Source organism: Penicillium soppii (assembly GCF_028829465.1).
Source record: "Penicillium soppii strain IBT 18220 chromosome Unknown utg000010l, whole genome shotgun sequence".
Taxonomy (NCBI): domain Eukaryota; kingdom Fungi; phylum Ascomycota; class Eurotiomycetes; order Eurotiales; family Aspergillaceae; genus Penicillium; species Penicillium soppii.
Window position 1 is genome coordinate 2,048,783 of NW_026643240.1, and position 17,212 is coordinate 2,065,994.

The 17,212-nt window shown below is 48.7% G+C and overlaps 8 protein-coding genes across 8 annotated transcripts; 5 read left to right on the plus strand and 3 right to left on the minus strand.

Annotated features, from left to right (window-relative positions):
- Positions 1-816: 816 nt before the first annotated feature.
- Positions 817-2,231, plus strand: rmtA (protein-arginine omega-N methyltransferase HMT1; the record flags this gene model as incomplete). The annotated part of the gene is made up of 7 exons (XM_057246957.1): positions 817-911; positions 975-988; positions 1,055-1,074; positions 1,141-1,250; positions 1,302-1,633; positions 1,690-2,161; positions 2,225-2,231. The coding sequence occupies 7 exons, from the start codon at positions 817-819 to the stop codon at positions 2,229-2,231; spliced, it is 1,050 nt and encodes a 349-aa protein (XP_057092306.1).
- A 568-nt stretch (positions 2,232-2,799) lies between these two features.
- On the plus strand, positions 2,800-3,955 carry N7529_011432 (putative peroxisomal dehydratase; the record flags this gene model as incomplete). Its single annotated transcript, XM_057246958.1, has 5 exons — positions 2,800-2,919; positions 2,977-3,025; positions 3,085-3,405; positions 3,466-3,559; positions 3,613-3,955. 5 exons carry the CDS (start codon positions 2,800-2,802, stop codon positions 3,953-3,955), a joined length of 927 nt encoding a protein of 308 aa, XP_057092307.1.
- A 235-nt stretch (positions 3,956-4,190) lies between these two features.
- Positions 4,191-4,707, plus strand: N7529_011433 (uncharacterized protein; the record flags this gene model as incomplete). Its single annotated transcript, XM_057246959.1, has 2 exons — positions 4,191-4,255; positions 4,443-4,707. The coding sequence occupies 2 exons, from the start codon at positions 4,191-4,193 to the stop codon at positions 4,705-4,707; spliced, it is 330 nt and encodes a 109-aa protein (XP_057092308.1).
- A 55-nt stretch (positions 4,708-4,762) lies between these two features.
- Positions 4,763-6,352, plus strand: N7529_011434 (putative trimethyllysine dioxygenase TmlH; the record flags this gene model as incomplete). The annotated part of the gene is made up of 9 exons (XM_057246960.1): positions 4,763-4,779; positions 4,838-4,904; positions 4,971-5,028; positions 5,085-5,211; positions 5,265-5,364; positions 5,421-5,520; positions 5,573-6,055; positions 6,110-6,181; positions 6,237-6,352. Coding segments are annotated over 9 exons (1,140 nt in total), but the record flags the coding sequence as incomplete, so codon positions are not given.
- A 382-nt stretch (positions 6,353-6,734) lies between these two features.
- N7529_011435 (proteasome regulatory particle base subunit RPT5) lies at positions 6,735-8,243 on the plus strand (the record flags this gene model as incomplete). Its single annotated transcript, XM_057246961.1, has 3 exons — positions 6,735-7,048; positions 7,115-7,530; positions 7,585-8,243. 3 exons carry the CDS (start codon positions 6,735-6,737, stop codon positions 8,241-8,243), a joined length of 1,389 nt encoding a protein of 462 aa, XP_057092310.1.
- Positions 8,244-8,461: 218 nt separating this feature from the next.
- N7529_011436 (glutamine--tRNA ligase) lies at positions 8,462-10,435 on the minus strand (the record flags this gene model as incomplete). Its single annotated transcript, XM_057246962.1, has 1 exon — positions 8,462-10,435. One exon carries the CDS (start codon positions 10,433-10,435, stop codon positions 8,462-8,464), a length of 1,974 nt encoding a protein of 657 aa, XP_057092311.1.
- Positions 10,436-10,884: 449 nt separating this feature from the next.
- Positions 10,885-13,280, minus strand: N7529_011437 (uncharacterized protein; the record flags this gene model as incomplete). The annotated part of the gene is made up of 2 exons (XM_057246963.1): positions 10,885-12,802; positions 12,886-13,280. The coding sequence occupies 2 exons, from the start codon at positions 13,278-13,280 to the stop codon at positions 10,885-10,887; spliced, it is 2,313 nt and encodes a 770-aa protein (XP_057092312.1).
- A 3,018-nt stretch (positions 13,281-16,298) lies between these two features.
- On the minus strand, positions 16,299-16,799 carry N7529_011438 (uncharacterized protein; the record flags this gene model as incomplete). The annotated part of the gene is made up of 2 exons (XM_057246964.1): positions 16,299-16,358; positions 16,434-16,799. The coding sequence occupies 2 exons, from the start codon at positions 16,797-16,799 to the stop codon at positions 16,299-16,301; spliced, it is 426 nt and encodes a 141-aa protein (XP_057092313.1).
- Positions 16,800-17,212: the final 413 nt, after the last annotated feature.

Below are 17,212 nucleotides of genomic sequence, written 5' to 3' on the forward strand. Positions count from 1 at the left end.
ATGCCATACCCTATAAATTGCGCAAGGTTTAGAAGCCGAGTGTAGGGGATAACACCTAGAAGGATGAATATAATTGAAAAACATGCAATTTATTACTAATAAGTGTCAGAGGTTAGGTTTAGTCGTCTGTGGTTCTATGTCGAGGCCATAACCTACTATAAATGCATGAGGATGTTATTCGAATCATAGCGTATGAGAAGCAAGAAAGAAAGCAAAGCTTGGTATAGTATACAGAACATACCTCGGATCTTGTTACTGGATTGTCGATAGACGGACAGATGGAATACGACCGGAACAGACATCAAAAGTGTGTTTATGTACCTCTAACAGTTCTATTGATCCACTTGTACTTCATACTTATCCAGTGCAATAGACTGATATTGACCTAAGTATGTTGTCGTATATGATCCAAGAACTTGCCAGTTAGAATACAGCCGACAAAACGTACATAGATATGACTTTACAAGTGCATTTGAGAAGGAAACTTCCGCTCATTGCTTCCCACGGGTATTTGCTCTTCTACTTGCGCTGAATATCGAATATAATTATTCTAACTGTCGTTAAGATATCATCCCTATACGGAGATAGCCCTATGAAAACCAGGGTATCACCGCACCACGTGAGAGCGCACGTGATCACCAAATCTAGTTTAGTGCGGGCGGGCGGTGATTGAGTTAAGCTTGGCGGAGTGGGCAAATAATCAGAAAAAAAAAAGTTAGGAGACTCGATCTCTGCTGCTTTTCTTATCTTTGCCTTTTCTCTCTATTTTTACCATTTTTTTCACTCTCATATTCCATTTGTTCTTCTACCGTCAAGATGAACAACAATGGTTCCGAGACCCCTCAGGGGATCACCAGCAGTGCTGATCGCATGGTTGGCATGGAGCACTCTGAAGTCCGTTACTTCACTAGGTATGATATTACGATACTCTGATTAATTGATTCATCTGAACTTTGATACTAACGAGTTAATAGCTACGACCACCACGGTAAGCTATCTTTTTGATGGATGGCAAATTTCTCGTATGGATTTGACTAACGATATTGCGCCGCAGGTATCCACGAAGAGATGCTTGTAAGTATCAATCGATTGTCAGAGCAATTTTTCAGGCCTCTTAACTGACTTGAATTTTATTAATAGAAAGATGATGTCCGCACTCGCTCCTACCGTGACTCCATCTACCAGAACCGTCACATCTTCAAGGACAAGGTTGTTCTCGATGTCGGCTGTGGAACCGGTATTTTGAGCATGTATGTACTGACACAGTAAATCACCCCCAGGATAATGTTGACCGTTTATAGGTTCGCCGCCCGCTCCGGCGCAAAGCATGTCATTGGTGTTGATATGTCCTCCATCATCGAGAAGGCCCGTCAGATCGTTCACGTTAACGGCCTGTCCGACAAGATCACTCTTCTCCAGGGCAAGATGGAGGAAGTCCACCTTCCTTTCCCCAAGGTTGATATCATCATCTCTGAGTGGATGGGTTACTTCCTTCTCTACGAGTCCATGCTGGACACCGTTCTCTACGCTCGTGACACTTACCTCAACCCCGGTGGTTTGATCTTCCCCGACAAGGCCACCATGTACGTTGCTGGTATCGAGGACGGCGACTACAAGGATGACAAGATCGGATGTAAGTCAGAAAAAACGAAAAATTAAGAGAAAAACATGTTGACTGACCTATTCTAGTCTGGGACAATGTCTACGGATTTGACTACAGCCCGATGAAGGAGATCGCTCTCAACGAGCCCCTAGTCGACACCGTCGAGATGAAGGCTCTTGTGACCGACCCTTGCCCCATCATCACCTTTGACCTCAACACCGTCACCGTTGCCGACCTTGCCTTCAAGGTCCCCTACAAGCTCATTGCCCAGCGCCCCGACTTCATTCACGCCATGATCGCTTGGTTCGATATTGAATTCAGCGCTTGCCACAAGCCCATCCACTTCTCCACTGGTCCTCACGCCAAGTACACTCACTGGAAGCAGACCGTCTTCTACCTGCGCGATGTGCTTACCGTCGAGGAGGGTGAGCAAGTTTCCGGCTGGATCGAAAACCGCCCCAACGATAAGAACAAGCGTGACCTGGACATTGGTATCTCTTACAAGTTCGAGACCAACGACCCAACTCGCTCTGCCGAGGGTGGCTGCTTCTACCGGATGTAAGTTACGGTTTTTTTTTTTCTTTCTTTCCATTTTCTATGAAATTATACTAATGATTACAGGTGTTAATTAATCTTCCGCTTTTTCTAATTTGGTGTCATTGGGATTTACAATTGCACGTTATGCACGATTCAGGAAAATATTTTCGTCACCAATGCAATGCATCCTGGCATGGGCATGTATGAAATTGCCCCGGCGAATGTACCATCTGGTTTCGCCTTTGTTTATTTCGGCGTTTTGTTCTTGGGAGGCAGGGTAACAAAAAAATGCATTTTGTGGCGCGAACGGAGAGATATGATTGTGAAGCTCCTCTTCCAGGTAGATAGCTATACCCCGAGTCGATGCTTGGTCTAGCAAACAAACTCCGACGCTCTTCTTCTGGACAGCATTTCCAAATTATTGTTCCACAATTTTTTTTTAACAAAAGACCATAAAGACAGTAGATCGGCAAAAGGGAGATTACGCCAAGGAAGATGGTGCTTCGGTAAAACGACGGCAACCAAATCAACAAATTATCAGATCCTCGGCTCCTCAATGCCCCCGCAATCACTGGAGCTACTTTAATCTTCTTCTCTTTCCTTTACTCCTCTACTTATCTTCATTCTATATTCAATATAACATTGTATATACAAAAAAAATGTCTGCCCCTGGAGCTGGTCACGAATTCCCTGCCAAAGCGGTCTCTTGGCAGAAGCGCGATGTGCTACTATTCGCCAACAGCATTGGTATCAAAGCCGATGAATTGCATTTTCTCTACGTAAGACTTCTACTTAGGGATATTTCCCTTAACTGCACCATCTAAACAGGCATCTAGGAACTTCACCCCAAATTCTCAGTCTTCCCCACCTACCCCCTGATCCTCCGTATGTTGCGCGCCATCTGGATGTTCTCGGGCAGTATATACTGATACTACCTTCCACAGCATTCAAGCTCACTGACCAGGAGGTGACCGACTTCTATGCTCGCCAACAAGCAGTTCATATTCCGGGCGTGCCCGACCTGGACCATCGTCATGGTGTTGATGGCCAGCGCAAGCTGACAGTCCTGAAGCCGCTTCCTCCCACCAGCGCAGGCCGCAAGTTCGAGCTTCGTAACAAAGTCATCGGCGTCTATGACAAGGGCAAGCCCGGTACTGTGATTGAGACTGAGCAGTCTATCGTAGATGCTGAAAGTGGTGAGGTGTATAACAAGGTCGTGAGCAGTGGTTTCCTGGTCGGACAGGGTGGCTGGGGTGGTCCCAAGGGTGAGACATGCTTGCCAATAACAAAATGGAGTGAAAAAGCAAAGCTGATCAATTAAATAGGACCCAGCACGGTCAACTACGCCCCGCCCCAGGGCAAGGCTCCTGATGCTATCCATGTTGTTCAGTCTAACATGGAGACTGCTCACCTTTACCGGTAAGCTCAAAAACACGGATTTCGGAAATCTAAAGCACGCTAACCTGCATCAGACTCAATGGTGACTACAACCCCCTCCACGCTACGCCAGAGCCCGGTCAGAAGATGGGCTTCGGTGGTATTATCATCCACGGCCTGTTCAGCTGGAACTCTGCTGCGCACGGTATCCTACGCGAACTGGGCGGTAGCGATCCTTCCAATTTAAAGGAGTTCCAGGCCCGCTTTGCCTCGCCCGTTCGCCCCGGTGACAAGCTTACCACTGAGATTTGGCGCATGGGCAATTTCCAGGATGGCTTTGAGGAGGTTCGTTTCGTTACCAAAAATGACAAGGGCAAGGTCGTGTTGAGCAATGGCCGTTGTTTGTTGAAGGTGGTTGGCGTCAAGAGCAAGTTGTAATTATGTACAATAGCATAGGATCCTTCGAAGGGCACTTTGAATAGCTTTGTCTTCTTTCTACATGCGAATTCAAATTGATTTTACGAGCTATATGGAGTATTTGAACTACTAGTTGATCTGATAGATATAGATGCACGTGACTGACTGTAACCTCGGCCCGACTCCACTTTTAACTAACGTCTCTAACCCCAGATCTCACATAGACCTCTTGGTAATCAAATCAATTGTATTCATCATGCGTCTGCGATGGCGCGCGGCACGTACGGCACTCGGACCGATCGGGTTGTTGAACCCAGCCGGGTATGGAGCCACTGTTATCTGATTTTCGACATCAAATGCTAATAGCCTGTCAGATTGAGCTTGAAGCCCAGGTCTTCTGCCATTGATGGACTGGTATGAACTCGTTTGATCCTCCAGTTTATCCTTGAAAAGAAAAACTAACTTTGCCTTCTTGTTCTACTTGATAGAAAGCTATCCATGTAAAAAGAGTTGTCCCCAGCAAGGATCACCCAAGAGGAGAAGATGATTCGAAAGTGCGCTCCGTTACGGACACTCGTTTGCATGGTCCTATAATGTCTTCGACCCTGCCCAAGCCTGCACGAAAGAACAAAAAGGGTTCAGGCGTGAACTCCACCAAGAACACTATCGCAACTGGTCCTATAAGGGCTGGGACTAGACCTGTTTCCTCTGATATAGTTCAGATTGACGGTATCCCAAAAAGCAAGACAGAGTCATATACGGGAAAATTGTGAGTCAAGTCACAAATCTTCAATTATGAAAATAGCAACTAACCTGCCGGTCAACAGCGGTCGATTCTTCCTCAGGTCAGTGACAATCGACCCAAAAAAGGCTCGGATTTCCATTGACGTGGTAAACTTCTAGAGAGAACTGCCAATGTTCCAAATGTATTCATCCGGATACGAAGCAGAGAACAGCCGACACATTCGCGGTAGGATTCTCTTAGACCCCCACCCTTCTTCCTTTTTTTTTAACGTATACTTGCTCACATTTGCAGATACCGCAAGATGTCAAGGTAGAATCAGTCAAGCGAGAACAGCATCTCGAGGTTTCATGTGAGAATTGGAACGCTTTCAGCCCATTTCTGGTATAACTTACTAACTTGCCATAGGGTCTGATGGTCACCTTGGACACTATCCATATAGTTGGCTACATGCCCACGCACAGTGGGAATTTGGGATCCAGCTTGATGCAGTTCCAGAGAAGCCGGAACCCCCGCTTGATGCACCAGGCCCCCGGTATGTCTTCCTAGCCATGGAGAGGAAATGTAATGATGCTGACGCCCAGAAAGGGCCTTTCGTGAAATTATGACATCCGACATGAGCCCTAGAGTATCGTATGATGCCGTCATGTCAGATGATCATTGGGTCTCCAACTGGTTGCAACTAATTGTAAGTTTCTCAATTTCCAGTCCATGGGAGGTGGCTGCTTTGCTAACGTGTTGAAGTACAATCGAGGTTTCTGTTTTGTAGATGGTGTCCCCGTCACCCCAGAGGCGACTCAGGCTCTTATTGAACGCATTTCTTTCATCAGACATACCCACTATGGTATATATATTCCCTTGAGTGAATTTGCTGCCTCCACTAACTCCGAGTTTAGGTGGATTCTGGGATTTCACAGCAGACTTGACTTTCAAAGATACTGCATACACCAACGAATCCTTGGGTGCTCACACCGACAACACTTACTTCACAGATCCCGCCAGACTTCAGCTATTCCACCTACTCTCCCACACAGACGGTTCAGGAGGCGAGAATACGCTAGTAGATGGATTCGCAGCTGCCGCTCAACTGCGCGCAGAAAACCCTGCCCACTACGACCAATTGGTCAAACACAGACACCCGTGGCACGCAAGCGGCAATGAAGACTCCTGTATCCAGCCATCCGCCCAAGCACCAGTCTTCGCCATACACCCAGATTTCGGCAAAATGTACCAGATCCGCTGGAATAACTATGACCGCGCGCCCAAAACCAATTGGACTGCACAGGAACAGGAGTCGTGGTATAGCGCCGCGCGGCATTACAATAAAATCTTGCAGAGCAAGGAAATCAAGCAGACGCTTCAGCCGGGGTCGGCTTTGAGTGAGTATCGAGTGATCATATTTATGTATTTTTTACTTACAAATATTGTTTTAGTCTTCGATAACTGGAGAATGTTGCATGGCCGCACGGAATTCACTGGGAAGAGGCGGATGTGTGGTGGCTACGGTATGTATTGCTCTTTTTCTTTGGATTTGTGTCATCCACTGATGAATGGATTCAGTCAACAATGATGATTTTGTCTCTCGGCTTCGTATACTCAAATGGGGTCGCAAGAGAGTACTGAAGAATCTTGGCAACATGCGACTGAACTCTGATAGCCCATATTCCATCATCTGATGTGGAATCTACCTAGCGACCTCATGTAAGGTGTCACTTACTCTATAAATATTGCGGGCATCTTTCTATATTTTATATAGTCTTGAATTCACTACCCTGAAATATCCTTTCGATACCAGTCATTTTAGAACATACATCATACACAAGGCAACACAAAACTAAATGATATAGAATATACCAGGTAATCGTCCTTGATTATAAACACTATATACCGTCACGTGATGGCTGGCTGACGTTGTTGGAGCTCGGCCACCGACAGCTCTTCCTCCCAGCAACACTCACCTTGCCCCCATCCCCTTTCAAATTAATCTTTCATCTTCTGCATTTCTGAGCTTATTTTTTTTCTTCTCATTCTATAATTCCCATTTCCCTTGATTCCACCATGTCCACTCTGGAGGACCTCGACGACCTTGAGCAGGAACAGAGAGAGAAGAAGCAAGACCAGAACGATGGCAATGGCAAGAAGCCCGAAGGCGACGGCGATGCCGATATGGAAGATGCCGATAAAAAAGACGACGAAGAAGAGATGTTGGACGAGGATATCTTGAACTCAAGCACGGCAGACATTGTTACGCGACGGCGCATGTTGGAAAACGAGATGCGAATCATGAAGAGTGAATTCCAACGTTTGACACACGAGCAGAGTACAATGAGAGAGAAGGTGAAGGATAATCAAGAGAAGATCGAGAACAACAGGTACGCCCCCATAGTTCGCGGACTCTAATAGTTCACCCCAGGTGAAATTCACGCTAAAATACATAGGCAACTACCATACCTCGTTGGAAACGTCGTCGAGCTACTGGATCTTGATGTGGAGGCTGAAGCAGCAGAAGAAGGGGCCAATATCGACCTGGATGCCACCCGCGTAGGCAAATCCGCTGTCATCAAGACCTCCACCCGCCAGACTATCTTTCTCCCCCTCATTGGCCTTGTCGATCACGAGAAGCTGAAGCCCGGTGACTTGATCGGTGTCAACAAGGACTCATATCTCATCTTGGACACTTTACCGGCCGAGTATGACAACCGCGTCAAGGCAATGGAGGTCGACGAGAAGCCCACGGAGAAGTACACAGATATCGGTGGTCTGGATAAGCAGATCGAAGAAATTGTGGAAGCTATCGTATGGCCCATGAAGGAGGCAGAGCGCTTTAAGAAGATCGGCATCAAGGCCCCTAAGGGTATGTATATCACTCTCTTTCATCCATGATCACTCAAAAGCTAAATTTTGCAAGGTGCCCTCATGTACGGACCCCCCGGTACGGGTAAAACGCTCCTCGCCCGAGCCTGTGCCGCCGAGACAAACGCCACATTCCTCAAACTCGCCGGACCCCAATTGGTACAGATGTTCATCGGAGACGGAGCCAAGCTCGTGCGCGACTGCTTCGCCCTAGCCAAGGAGAAGGCGCCCTCCATCATCTTCATTGACGAGCTGGACGCCGTCGGCACAAAGCGTTTCGATTCAGAGAAATCCGGTGACCGTGAAGTGCAGCGAACCATGCTGGAGCTCCTGAATCAGCTGGACGGCTTCGCCTCAGACGACCGCATTAAGGTCCTCGCCGCGACCAACCGAGTCGACGTGCTGGACCCTGCACTCCTCCGTTCCGGCCGTCTGGATCGCAAGATCGAGTTCCCGCTTCCCAACGAGGAAGCTCGTGCCAATATCTTGCAGATTCACTCGCGCAAGATGTCCGTCGAGGACAGCGTCAATTGGGCTGAGTTGGCTCGTAGCACGGACGAGTTTGGCGGTGCCCAGCTTAAGGCTGTTTGCGTTGAGGCTGGTATGATTGCGCTTCGGAAGGGTCTTAGCAAGATTGGTCATGAGAACTACGTCGATGCTATTGCTGAGGTCCAGGCTAAGAAGAAGGACACCAACATGGGCATCTATGTCTAAATTAGATCTTGTCTTTTTCTCCCATGTTAACTGATTAAATTTCTTCATTCTACGCCCAAGGTGGTCTACGAAGGCATTAAATATGTAGGACTCCCAAATTCCTTTCGATCGCTGTGCATTGTAGCTATCTAAATACAACCCCGTATCCACTACCGAATAAAAAGGAAACGCAAATGCAAGTCATAAATCCATCAAACACGTCTCTCGAACTTTTTGCTCTAGTTCTTACCCTTCTCCTCCTTCAAGGTAACGATGCGGTTAAGCACAAGCTTCTCATCCGTCGACTCGCGATCAACAGCAAAGTACGCAACACGCATACCCTGGAAGCGCACAGAATGCTTGTTAGCCTCATTTCCACCCTCCTCGCCAGCGCCCTGCTCCTTCGGCCAAGGCGCAGAAGCCGAAATATCCCGGAACCCAACCTCAACCATGGCATCCTTGTAGATCTCCTCGGAGTCGGGGTTGATATCAGCGAGGAAGCCATCGGGGTGCGCAGAGGGGTCCTCGGACTTGAAGAGCGAGTTGAAAGCGCGGACCTCAGCGCGCACGGGGCTGTTGTGCGTGGGGGCGTCGGCGACCCAGTGGATGAAGGACTTGGGTTTCTTGGGGGCGGCGCCTTCGGCGGGCTTTTCGTACTTGGCGTGGACGACGGTAACGGTGCCGGAGGCGTCGGTCTCGTAGGAGGTCGCGGTGATGGGGTAGGGGGCTTTGAGGAGGCCGACTGTTTTGCCTGGTGCGAGACGGAAGTAGTCGTCTGAGTCGACGGTGCGGAAGTCCGCGCGCTCAATGTACACGGTCTTTGTGAAGGGGATGTTGTGCGTGCCGAAGGCTGGGTCCTTGGAGAAGGGGCAGTCGAGGAGCTCGAGGTGGTCGTCTGGGAGGTCGTCGATGATGACCTTCAATGGCTCCAGGACGACCATTAGGCGGGGAACGGTGGTCTCGAGGTATGCGCGGACGATGGACTCGAACTTGGAGACTTGGACATTTGTGACGTTCTTTGTGACGCCGAGGTCGTTGACGAAGGCAAGGATCGCGCCGGGGGGCACGCCGCGACGGCGGAGCGCAATCAGCGTGTACAGGCGCGGGTCGTCCCAGTCGCGGACGTGGCCTTCTTTGACGAGCTGGATGATCTTGCGCTTGGAGAGGACGGTGCCAGTGATGTTGAGACGGCCGTACTCGCGCTGGTTGGGGCGGTAGACTTCGAGCTTGTTGCAGAGCCAGTCGTAGGAGACGCGGGAGAGCTCGAACTCGGTTGTGCAGAGGGAGTGGGAGATCTCCTCGATGCTATCGCACAGGCAGTGGGCGAAGTCATATGTCGGGTAGATCTTCCACTTGCCGCCGGTGCGGTGGTGCTGCTTGTCCTCGTTGTCCATGATACGCCAGGCGAACAGATCCCACATCTGGGGGTTGGGGTCTGTGATGTCCTGCTTCATGCGAAGGGCAGCCTCGCCGGCCTTGTATTTGCCGCCGTCGCGCATGGCCCGGAACTCAGCCATGGACTCTGCAATGGGACGGGTACGGTGGCTACAGGCGAAACGTTCTCCGCCGCGCTGGCCGCCCTCAATCTCACCACGCTGGGCCTTGATCTCGGCCTTGGTGCAGTGGCAGACGTATGCGCCATCGCGCTCGATAAGATCCTCGGCGAGCTCATAGAGACGGTCGAAGTTGTCGCTGGCGCAGGTCTCACGCACGGGCGTGAACCCGAGCCATGTCACGATCTCACGGATGGCATTGTAGAAGCGCTCCTCCTCGCCTTCTGGGTTGGTATCGTCGAAGCGCAGAATGCACTCACCGCCGTGGTACTTTGCAAAACCAAAGTTAATTGCGATGGCCTTGCTGTGTCCAATGTGGAGGAATCCGTTGGGCTCGGGCGGGAATCGCGTGCGAATCTTGGGGACGGTCTCGGAGACTGGCTTTTCCTGGTACACGTCCGACAAGAAACCGACTTTGAACATGGCATTGGGGTCGCGGGGAGCAGGAGCTTCCTTGGCCTTGGGGTTCGGCTTAGCCTCTCCCTTGGGCTTGGGCTCATTCAATTTTGCGAGCTTAGCTGCGGCCTTCTTGGCGGCGGCTGCCTCTTTCTTCTCCTGACTCTTCGACTTCTTAGGGGGACCGGTGGCCTCGATGGCCTCGGTGGGCTCAGTGGCCGCCTTGGGCCTCTCGGGCAGATCGACGGGCTTTGCGGGATCCATTGTGGTTGAACGAAGGTGTGGGACTATTTTTTTTTCCTTCAACGAGGGGTTCTTTGTAGATGCTTATCAGTCCCTCCATTCCATTCGCTTATCTGATGAGTCATCGTATCGCCCGGCCATATCAAAATAAATACAGTATACGTACAGGGGCACATATGTATAATAGGTGGACTATTAAAAAGTAATTTATCGTTACTGTACATATACACTCAAGTGATATAAAAACACACACTTCATCAAGGCGAAGATATACGAAGAATAAAAGCATGTTGTACATGAGGCAAGTGTATCATAAAACATACAGTGAACCAGATAAAACGGGGTATAGAATAGAAAGAGATAGTAAGAGAAAAAGAAAGAGATGTGAACAAGGTCGAGGCGGGGTATATGGCGTAGAGTATTGAGACAAGAAAAAAGCAAAAGAAAAAAGATCACAAGAGACCGCCGATTCAAAAGAGCTGCTTAACATCAATAAGCTCCGAATTGCCAGGACGATCACGCTCCATATGGAACCACCAATCCCGGCCCATTTTATGATTCCATGATCCAGTGCAGGTATCCTTGTCCCACGGCAAAGCTGAGCCACCAAAACTGCTGATCGGCGTGATTGGCGTCGTAGGTGTCGCTGGCGACGTGCTCATCATCGACCGGCCACTCAAACTGCCCCAGCCAAACCTCGACGTGCTGGAAGCAGGCGACATCGGTTCATCGGGTGGAAGGGGAGGAGAAAGTAACGGAGGATTGCCACCGCCGAAGCAATTGACGCCAACGCCCGCAGCATATGAAAGCGACTGGTTCGAGGCAAGCAGCTGCTTCCAACCGATCAAGCCGCCATCGGACTCCTGGCCTGTGATGTCAGGGCGGAGAACGAAGTGGGGGATTGAGGCGCCTGTTGCAGGATCCCGAATACCGCTTCTGCCCATGAATGTGGGCATGTTGAATTGGTAGACTGTTTTCGGTCCGCTGTGGTCGTTTTCCTGGTGCTTGTAGCGCTCGCAGGCAGCCCAGATGCCGTAGTCGTCCATTTCTTGGTCGGGTTCTTCTTCGAATTGGGATGATTGGGCGTTGTCGGGGATGTAGGCGTCTGACCAGTCCTGGATGAGGACTGACATGCCTGCTTCGGTGTCCTTGGCCGCCATGTCGATGAAGGTTTGGGCACGAATTCGTGCGGATGTCAGGTTGTTTCCTGCAGGGAGTGCGAGCGGGCGTGTGTTCACGGATCCGTGAGAGCTGCGAGGTAGACTGTATCGGTCTGGGCGGAGGAGGGCCTGGCCTTTGGTGATAGGTCGGCAGGCAGCTTGGAGGATACCTGGGGGTTCCACGTCGGAGGGTGCGCGGAGGGCCTCCAGTTGCGGAAAGCCGGCGGAAATGATACTTTGAGCGAGATGGAAGTTGGGGGTGTTGGAGGGTTTCGTGGTTTTTTGGAAAGGGAGGGTATCGAGTTGAGTGAGGGCTGTGTGAGGGTCTGGGCAAGCGACATCCCAGTGGAGGTATTTTAGGGTCGGCGAGGCAAGGAGAGGTTGGAAAATCATGTCTTCGTCTGGTAATGTTGGGCATTGTTCCATCTGAACAATCTTGAAGCGTTCCAGCTGTCGTAGTGAGGAGAGAATCTTGGAGATGACCAACAAGGACTCGATCTTCTGCTCCACCAAGACGAAGGTTTTGAGAGAGGATGATTCCGGTCTCGAGGTATACTGCACGAGACCGGTGTCTGTGACACCAGCCAAGTTCTCCAGTCTTAACGACTCCAATGGCGGTAGGCACAGCAATGTGTTATCATCAAAGGAGTCTTTGTTGAAGGAGGAAATGCACAAGTTTCGCAATGAAGGAAGACGATCGAACATGCGAAGGCAAATACTGGGCTCCAGCGCCCCATTGCCGTTCAATCCATAAAGCATTAGCGTTTCCAAATTTGTCCAAGATGTGTGGTAATCCAGAAACTCGAACATTTGCGAGGGCCCCAAGCTTCCAGGACAAGAGTCGTCCCTGGGAGACACCTCGGATACTTGTGCAGCCTCCCCCAAAATCCACGTGTGCTCTTTCAACTTCTTGCGAGTAGACAGGGCATGGGTCAGACGATCAAACTCGTGGTGATATGGAATGGACAAGCCCAAAAGACGCTCCAGGTTTGGACAAACCATGACGACGGAAGCGACAATGTCGCGATACTCCTGCCATTGTGCACTTTGCTTTGTCGTTGTGAAGAGCAAATCTAACTGGGGAACCCGCAGCTCGTAAACCAGGTTGGCCAGCAACTTTCGTTCGCGTAGAGTTCGTCTCAGCAGCTTTAAACGACTCCCTCTCTTGAGACGGTATTTCTTAAGTTGTGCCGGGGAGTCATTTCCGACAATGTGAATACTGTTGTATCTGTTGCAAAACACACGGCTAGTTAGCAACGAAAACTCCATTGAAGCATTGGAATTTGATTAAGGGTTGAAGGTGGGACTCACAAAGGTCCTCTAACTGCCTTTTCCCAAGACCGACACGTCAAAGCCAATGCATGCAGATCGCGTTGAAAACACGTCGTACATCCTGTTTGGAGCTGCCCTTTGTGCAACTCTTCCAAATGGTGAATGATGGCTTCGTAGACTTCCTGGGGCACTCGTCGTTGGATTGGTTCTGTGAATTTGGGGATAGAGCCCACGGAGTCGAATTGGCGATAGGATGATGCAGGTGATGATGGCGAGTAGGTGGTAGGCGCGGTGGAGGCGCTGTAATTTGTTCTGTAAGAAGATACCGAAGAGGTTCGCGAGGCAATTGGTTGAATGGAGTAGTCGACCTGGTTCTCAGGGATAGAACTATAAGATACTGCCGGGGTTTCCGGTCTGGTTGCAACAACACTCATTGTGAATCTGCTCTAGCATCGGAGCGAGCGATGCAAGACAGCTCAAAGAGCAAAAATAAACCAAAGTCAATACCCAATAGGGAGGTGGAGGGGGTTGTTTGTGGAATGTAGGGGATTTGGGGGGGAAAGGCGTAATGTATAAAAGATCGGCGAATTCCAAACAACGTCACAAGGCACGACCACGGGTCGTATTTTGAAAGAGAAGAAGATTGAAGAAATCCAGAGTCAAGAAGTGAAAGAACGAAGACTTTCAGCTCAATCCAAGAAGGAAGCACAATAATTGGAGAGATCGTGTGTAAACGAGCGGGTTACGAGGCCCGTTAGAGGTGAAAACGCTTCAGCAACTGTTCTCCTACAGCGCCACTTTTTTTTCCTACGCTCTGTTTTCTTGTTCCTTTTTTCTGTTCTTTTTTTTTCTTTTCTTTTTTGGATAATCCCATACGAAAAAAGGAAAAGTAATGAGGAGTGGTCGATCTCTCCCCACATCAGGAGTGAGTTGAAAGTACCTTGAGCCGTGCCAGGTACACGCGTGTTGGAGAGAGCGGAGACGCTCGGATTGACAGGGGGCGGTTCAGGGGTTGTACTAGTTGTTCAAACAATTATTCTCTCGCCCTATAGCAACGAGGGATCCGCTGTTCTTCAAAATCAAACTGTGTTCAAACGGTGGAGACTGATATACATATTTCACATAGATTAATTACATATCCAACTAAGTTTTTACTACACTATAATTATAACCTAACAGTGTATACATCTGGAGTACTTGTTACCACTCCTTACATGACCCCTATTCTTTCTACTCACTATATACTTGTCAAGAATATAGTCACAGATGTTCGAGAAGTCTAATGGACTCTATATAATCCACATCACATCGTAGGTCCGAGTGTTCGCAGCAACTATCGCTTCTTACGGGTTAATTCAGTGGGTCATAGTTAGGGCCAAGTTTTTACCCCTTTTCACCTATTTTTTTTCTTTCGTTCGTTCTTTTTGTTTTTTATTTCTCTTTGCTTTTTAAATTACTTGTTACTATTATTACTCTTCTTAATGTCTTGGTTCTGTTTACTTTTTGATTGAATGTATAAGAATGTCTCAGATCTGATCCATTCTATCCAATTATTCAAGTCTCTTTGTGGTGACTTCTACCTACAGTTTACCTACAGTATATCATACATATAAACGGCCCAAGCGCATGCATATGAATGAAATAGGCAATTAAGCGGATTCAGGCGCAGGAACACCCTTTTTTTTACGGAGTACTCCAGAGTGGTCTGCGCGTCACTGCATGGCATAGATGGATCGACATATCAACCTTGGATTTCACTATTTCACTATTGACAAAATATGGGTTGTCCAATATAACCTACCATTGCCTTTCAATATTGCTCGATAGGTACTAGTAGTATAATTTAAGTTGGCTATATAGTAATGTTGCATGTACTCTGCCTTGGCACTATACGTAGGGCAATCCGAGACAAACTCCAAACACATGGTACTTTGGAAGGGTCGATCTTAATATCTTGATGCAACCCCGATTTAGTCCCTGGTAGATACACCATAAGCCAATGGATACCTTAGTATAAAGCAGAGACCCCAACACAGTACGGAGTATCGAGTGGACATCCCAGAACGGATTCCAAATCCCTGGGATCCAGGAGAACACTACTGCTATCTCTAGTCGCCAAGACAGCCAGATCCAATGGCGCAATTGGTTCCAATACAGCGATGGATCCCAGCACGTCTCCACCAGATCGGGAGTTTCAGCTATGATTTTCCCACACGTTCCCGTATTTCCCACGTTTCCAAGTCGATCTGCTGCTTTCGAGAGATATCTGCCGAGCTTGGTTTCCGCCTTCTCCGATCTGGCACACATGTAGCATACGTGAAATCTATATACAACGTACACATGTGAACTACCGTATACTAGCGGGGAGTGTGGGCGGGCTGGGATATCCCGCACCGAGGACCGCCGAAGAGGGAGATGGTAATCTGCAGATCTTGGGTCTCGGGAGATTGTTGCTATGGGCTTAGTAGGTTGAGTCATGGCTTTTAGGTTTATTGCTTAAAAGAATTGTGGGCGTCTTTTGGTGACGTTCCTAAGGCGATTGTCTTTGAGGCATTTTGGATATATATTTGCGCACCTAAGTACTCAGAGCAATCAATATGGCTGCATCGCATTCCACATCACGTCTCACACGACCCCGAGATCGAATTAGCCATACTTCCGATGTAGATCCCTCTGACGAGATGACATGTTCTTAAATAGTATCTTAATTGAGCTCACTTCACCAAAGAGTACTTCATACTTGATAATATTTGGCTTGTCCGCAATCCACGGCCCTAAGCTCTATCATACTCGTAGGAGTAAGGAAATTCGACTGGGTATGTTTTGGTACCGCACTTTAGCTAAGAACTTGCTGACACAGCGGAGGAAGATTGTTCTGGTGGGCATACATACTTTGGAAGGACCTGAATTCCAGACTTACTATACATCCGGATGCTATACACCCCGATGATGGGAAGTACAGCAAGATCCATGAGCAGAATCTAGCTTCGCAGTCTACAAAAGACCATACAGAAAGGCTTTACTCATAAGCCACAACCTTGGAATATAAAATCTAGGACGTAAGAAGGTTCGCTCTACAGTCACATACTAAAAATTTCTAGTTCCAGTTGATACTCAATTATTTCTAGACATCTGAACAAAGCAAAATGTCAGAAGAAATATACCCGAAGTCCGCTGAGGCAGCCATAACCCTACAGAAGCATGTTCAGGCTCAATGTAAGATAATCAACCACCTTGGGAGAGAGGCATTATATACAGTTCTGGCGGCGAATTGTAGACAGCTAGAACCTGTATTCCATCGGCGTAAATAATTCATTCCATTTTTGCCAGGCAGTCAGATCCTGCACTTCAGTATTCAGCAGAAGATAAGCCAAGGGCATTTCTATTACTGCATATATTCACACGCCAATCAATATAACAGCAGCCAAACCACACACCACAACCTCCACCAGCTAGCCAAAGACATCCTCCTGATACACAACCCCAATCCCACCCCAATCAGTCCCTAACCCCTAAACCACCCCGATCAGTCCTCAATTAAACTCACAACATCGCCCTCCCCTCCCCCTCCCCCCAAACCGATAAACCACATCCCCGAAACTTCCCGTCGGGAAAACATAAAACCACCTCAACTCCCCCTTTCCTGTATTAACGATACCATGCTCCGCATCGCGCGGAATAAACACCGTACAGCCCTTGACGACTCTGCTGGTGACGCCGTCGACGGTGAGATCGCCCTCGCCGTCGAGGATGTGGTAGATTTCGGCCTGGGCGTGTCTGTGGCGACAGAGGTGGCCTGTGCCTGGTGGGCAGGAGGCGATTCCGGCGGAGAGGTCTGTGGAGGGGGTTTGGGGGGAGGAGATGAGGGTGTGCCAGGAAACGATGCCGCGGGACGGATCTGGGAAGGATTCTGCGGGGGTTGTAGGGGTTGGGGGGAGGATTGTGGGTGGCATTTTGGTTTGGTTTGGGATGTGTTGTGATGTATGTTGAAGATGAATAATGATTGGGTGAGGTAGAGGTAGAGGTAGAGTTAGATGTAGACGTTTTTGGAAATTACGTATGTAAATGGTTTGTATATGTAGGAGTAATGGAAGTATTGTCCCAAAGTAGAAAGTAGATCCCTCGCAATCTATATAGATTATAGCTGCAGCATGAACAAGATGGCGGAATAGGAGGGGCGAATCGAGTGAGTTGAATCGCGCAATCTAGTCCGAGGATCACTAACTACATATATAGTTAATATGTTTATCAATCATTGTTGACTCGGGGAGAACACCGGGTGAATGGCTCGGGCGTGAGCAACATCACCAAAAATCAGTAGCAGGAACAGCGGAAACAAGCAGGAAAAAAAAGAATTGAACGTTGA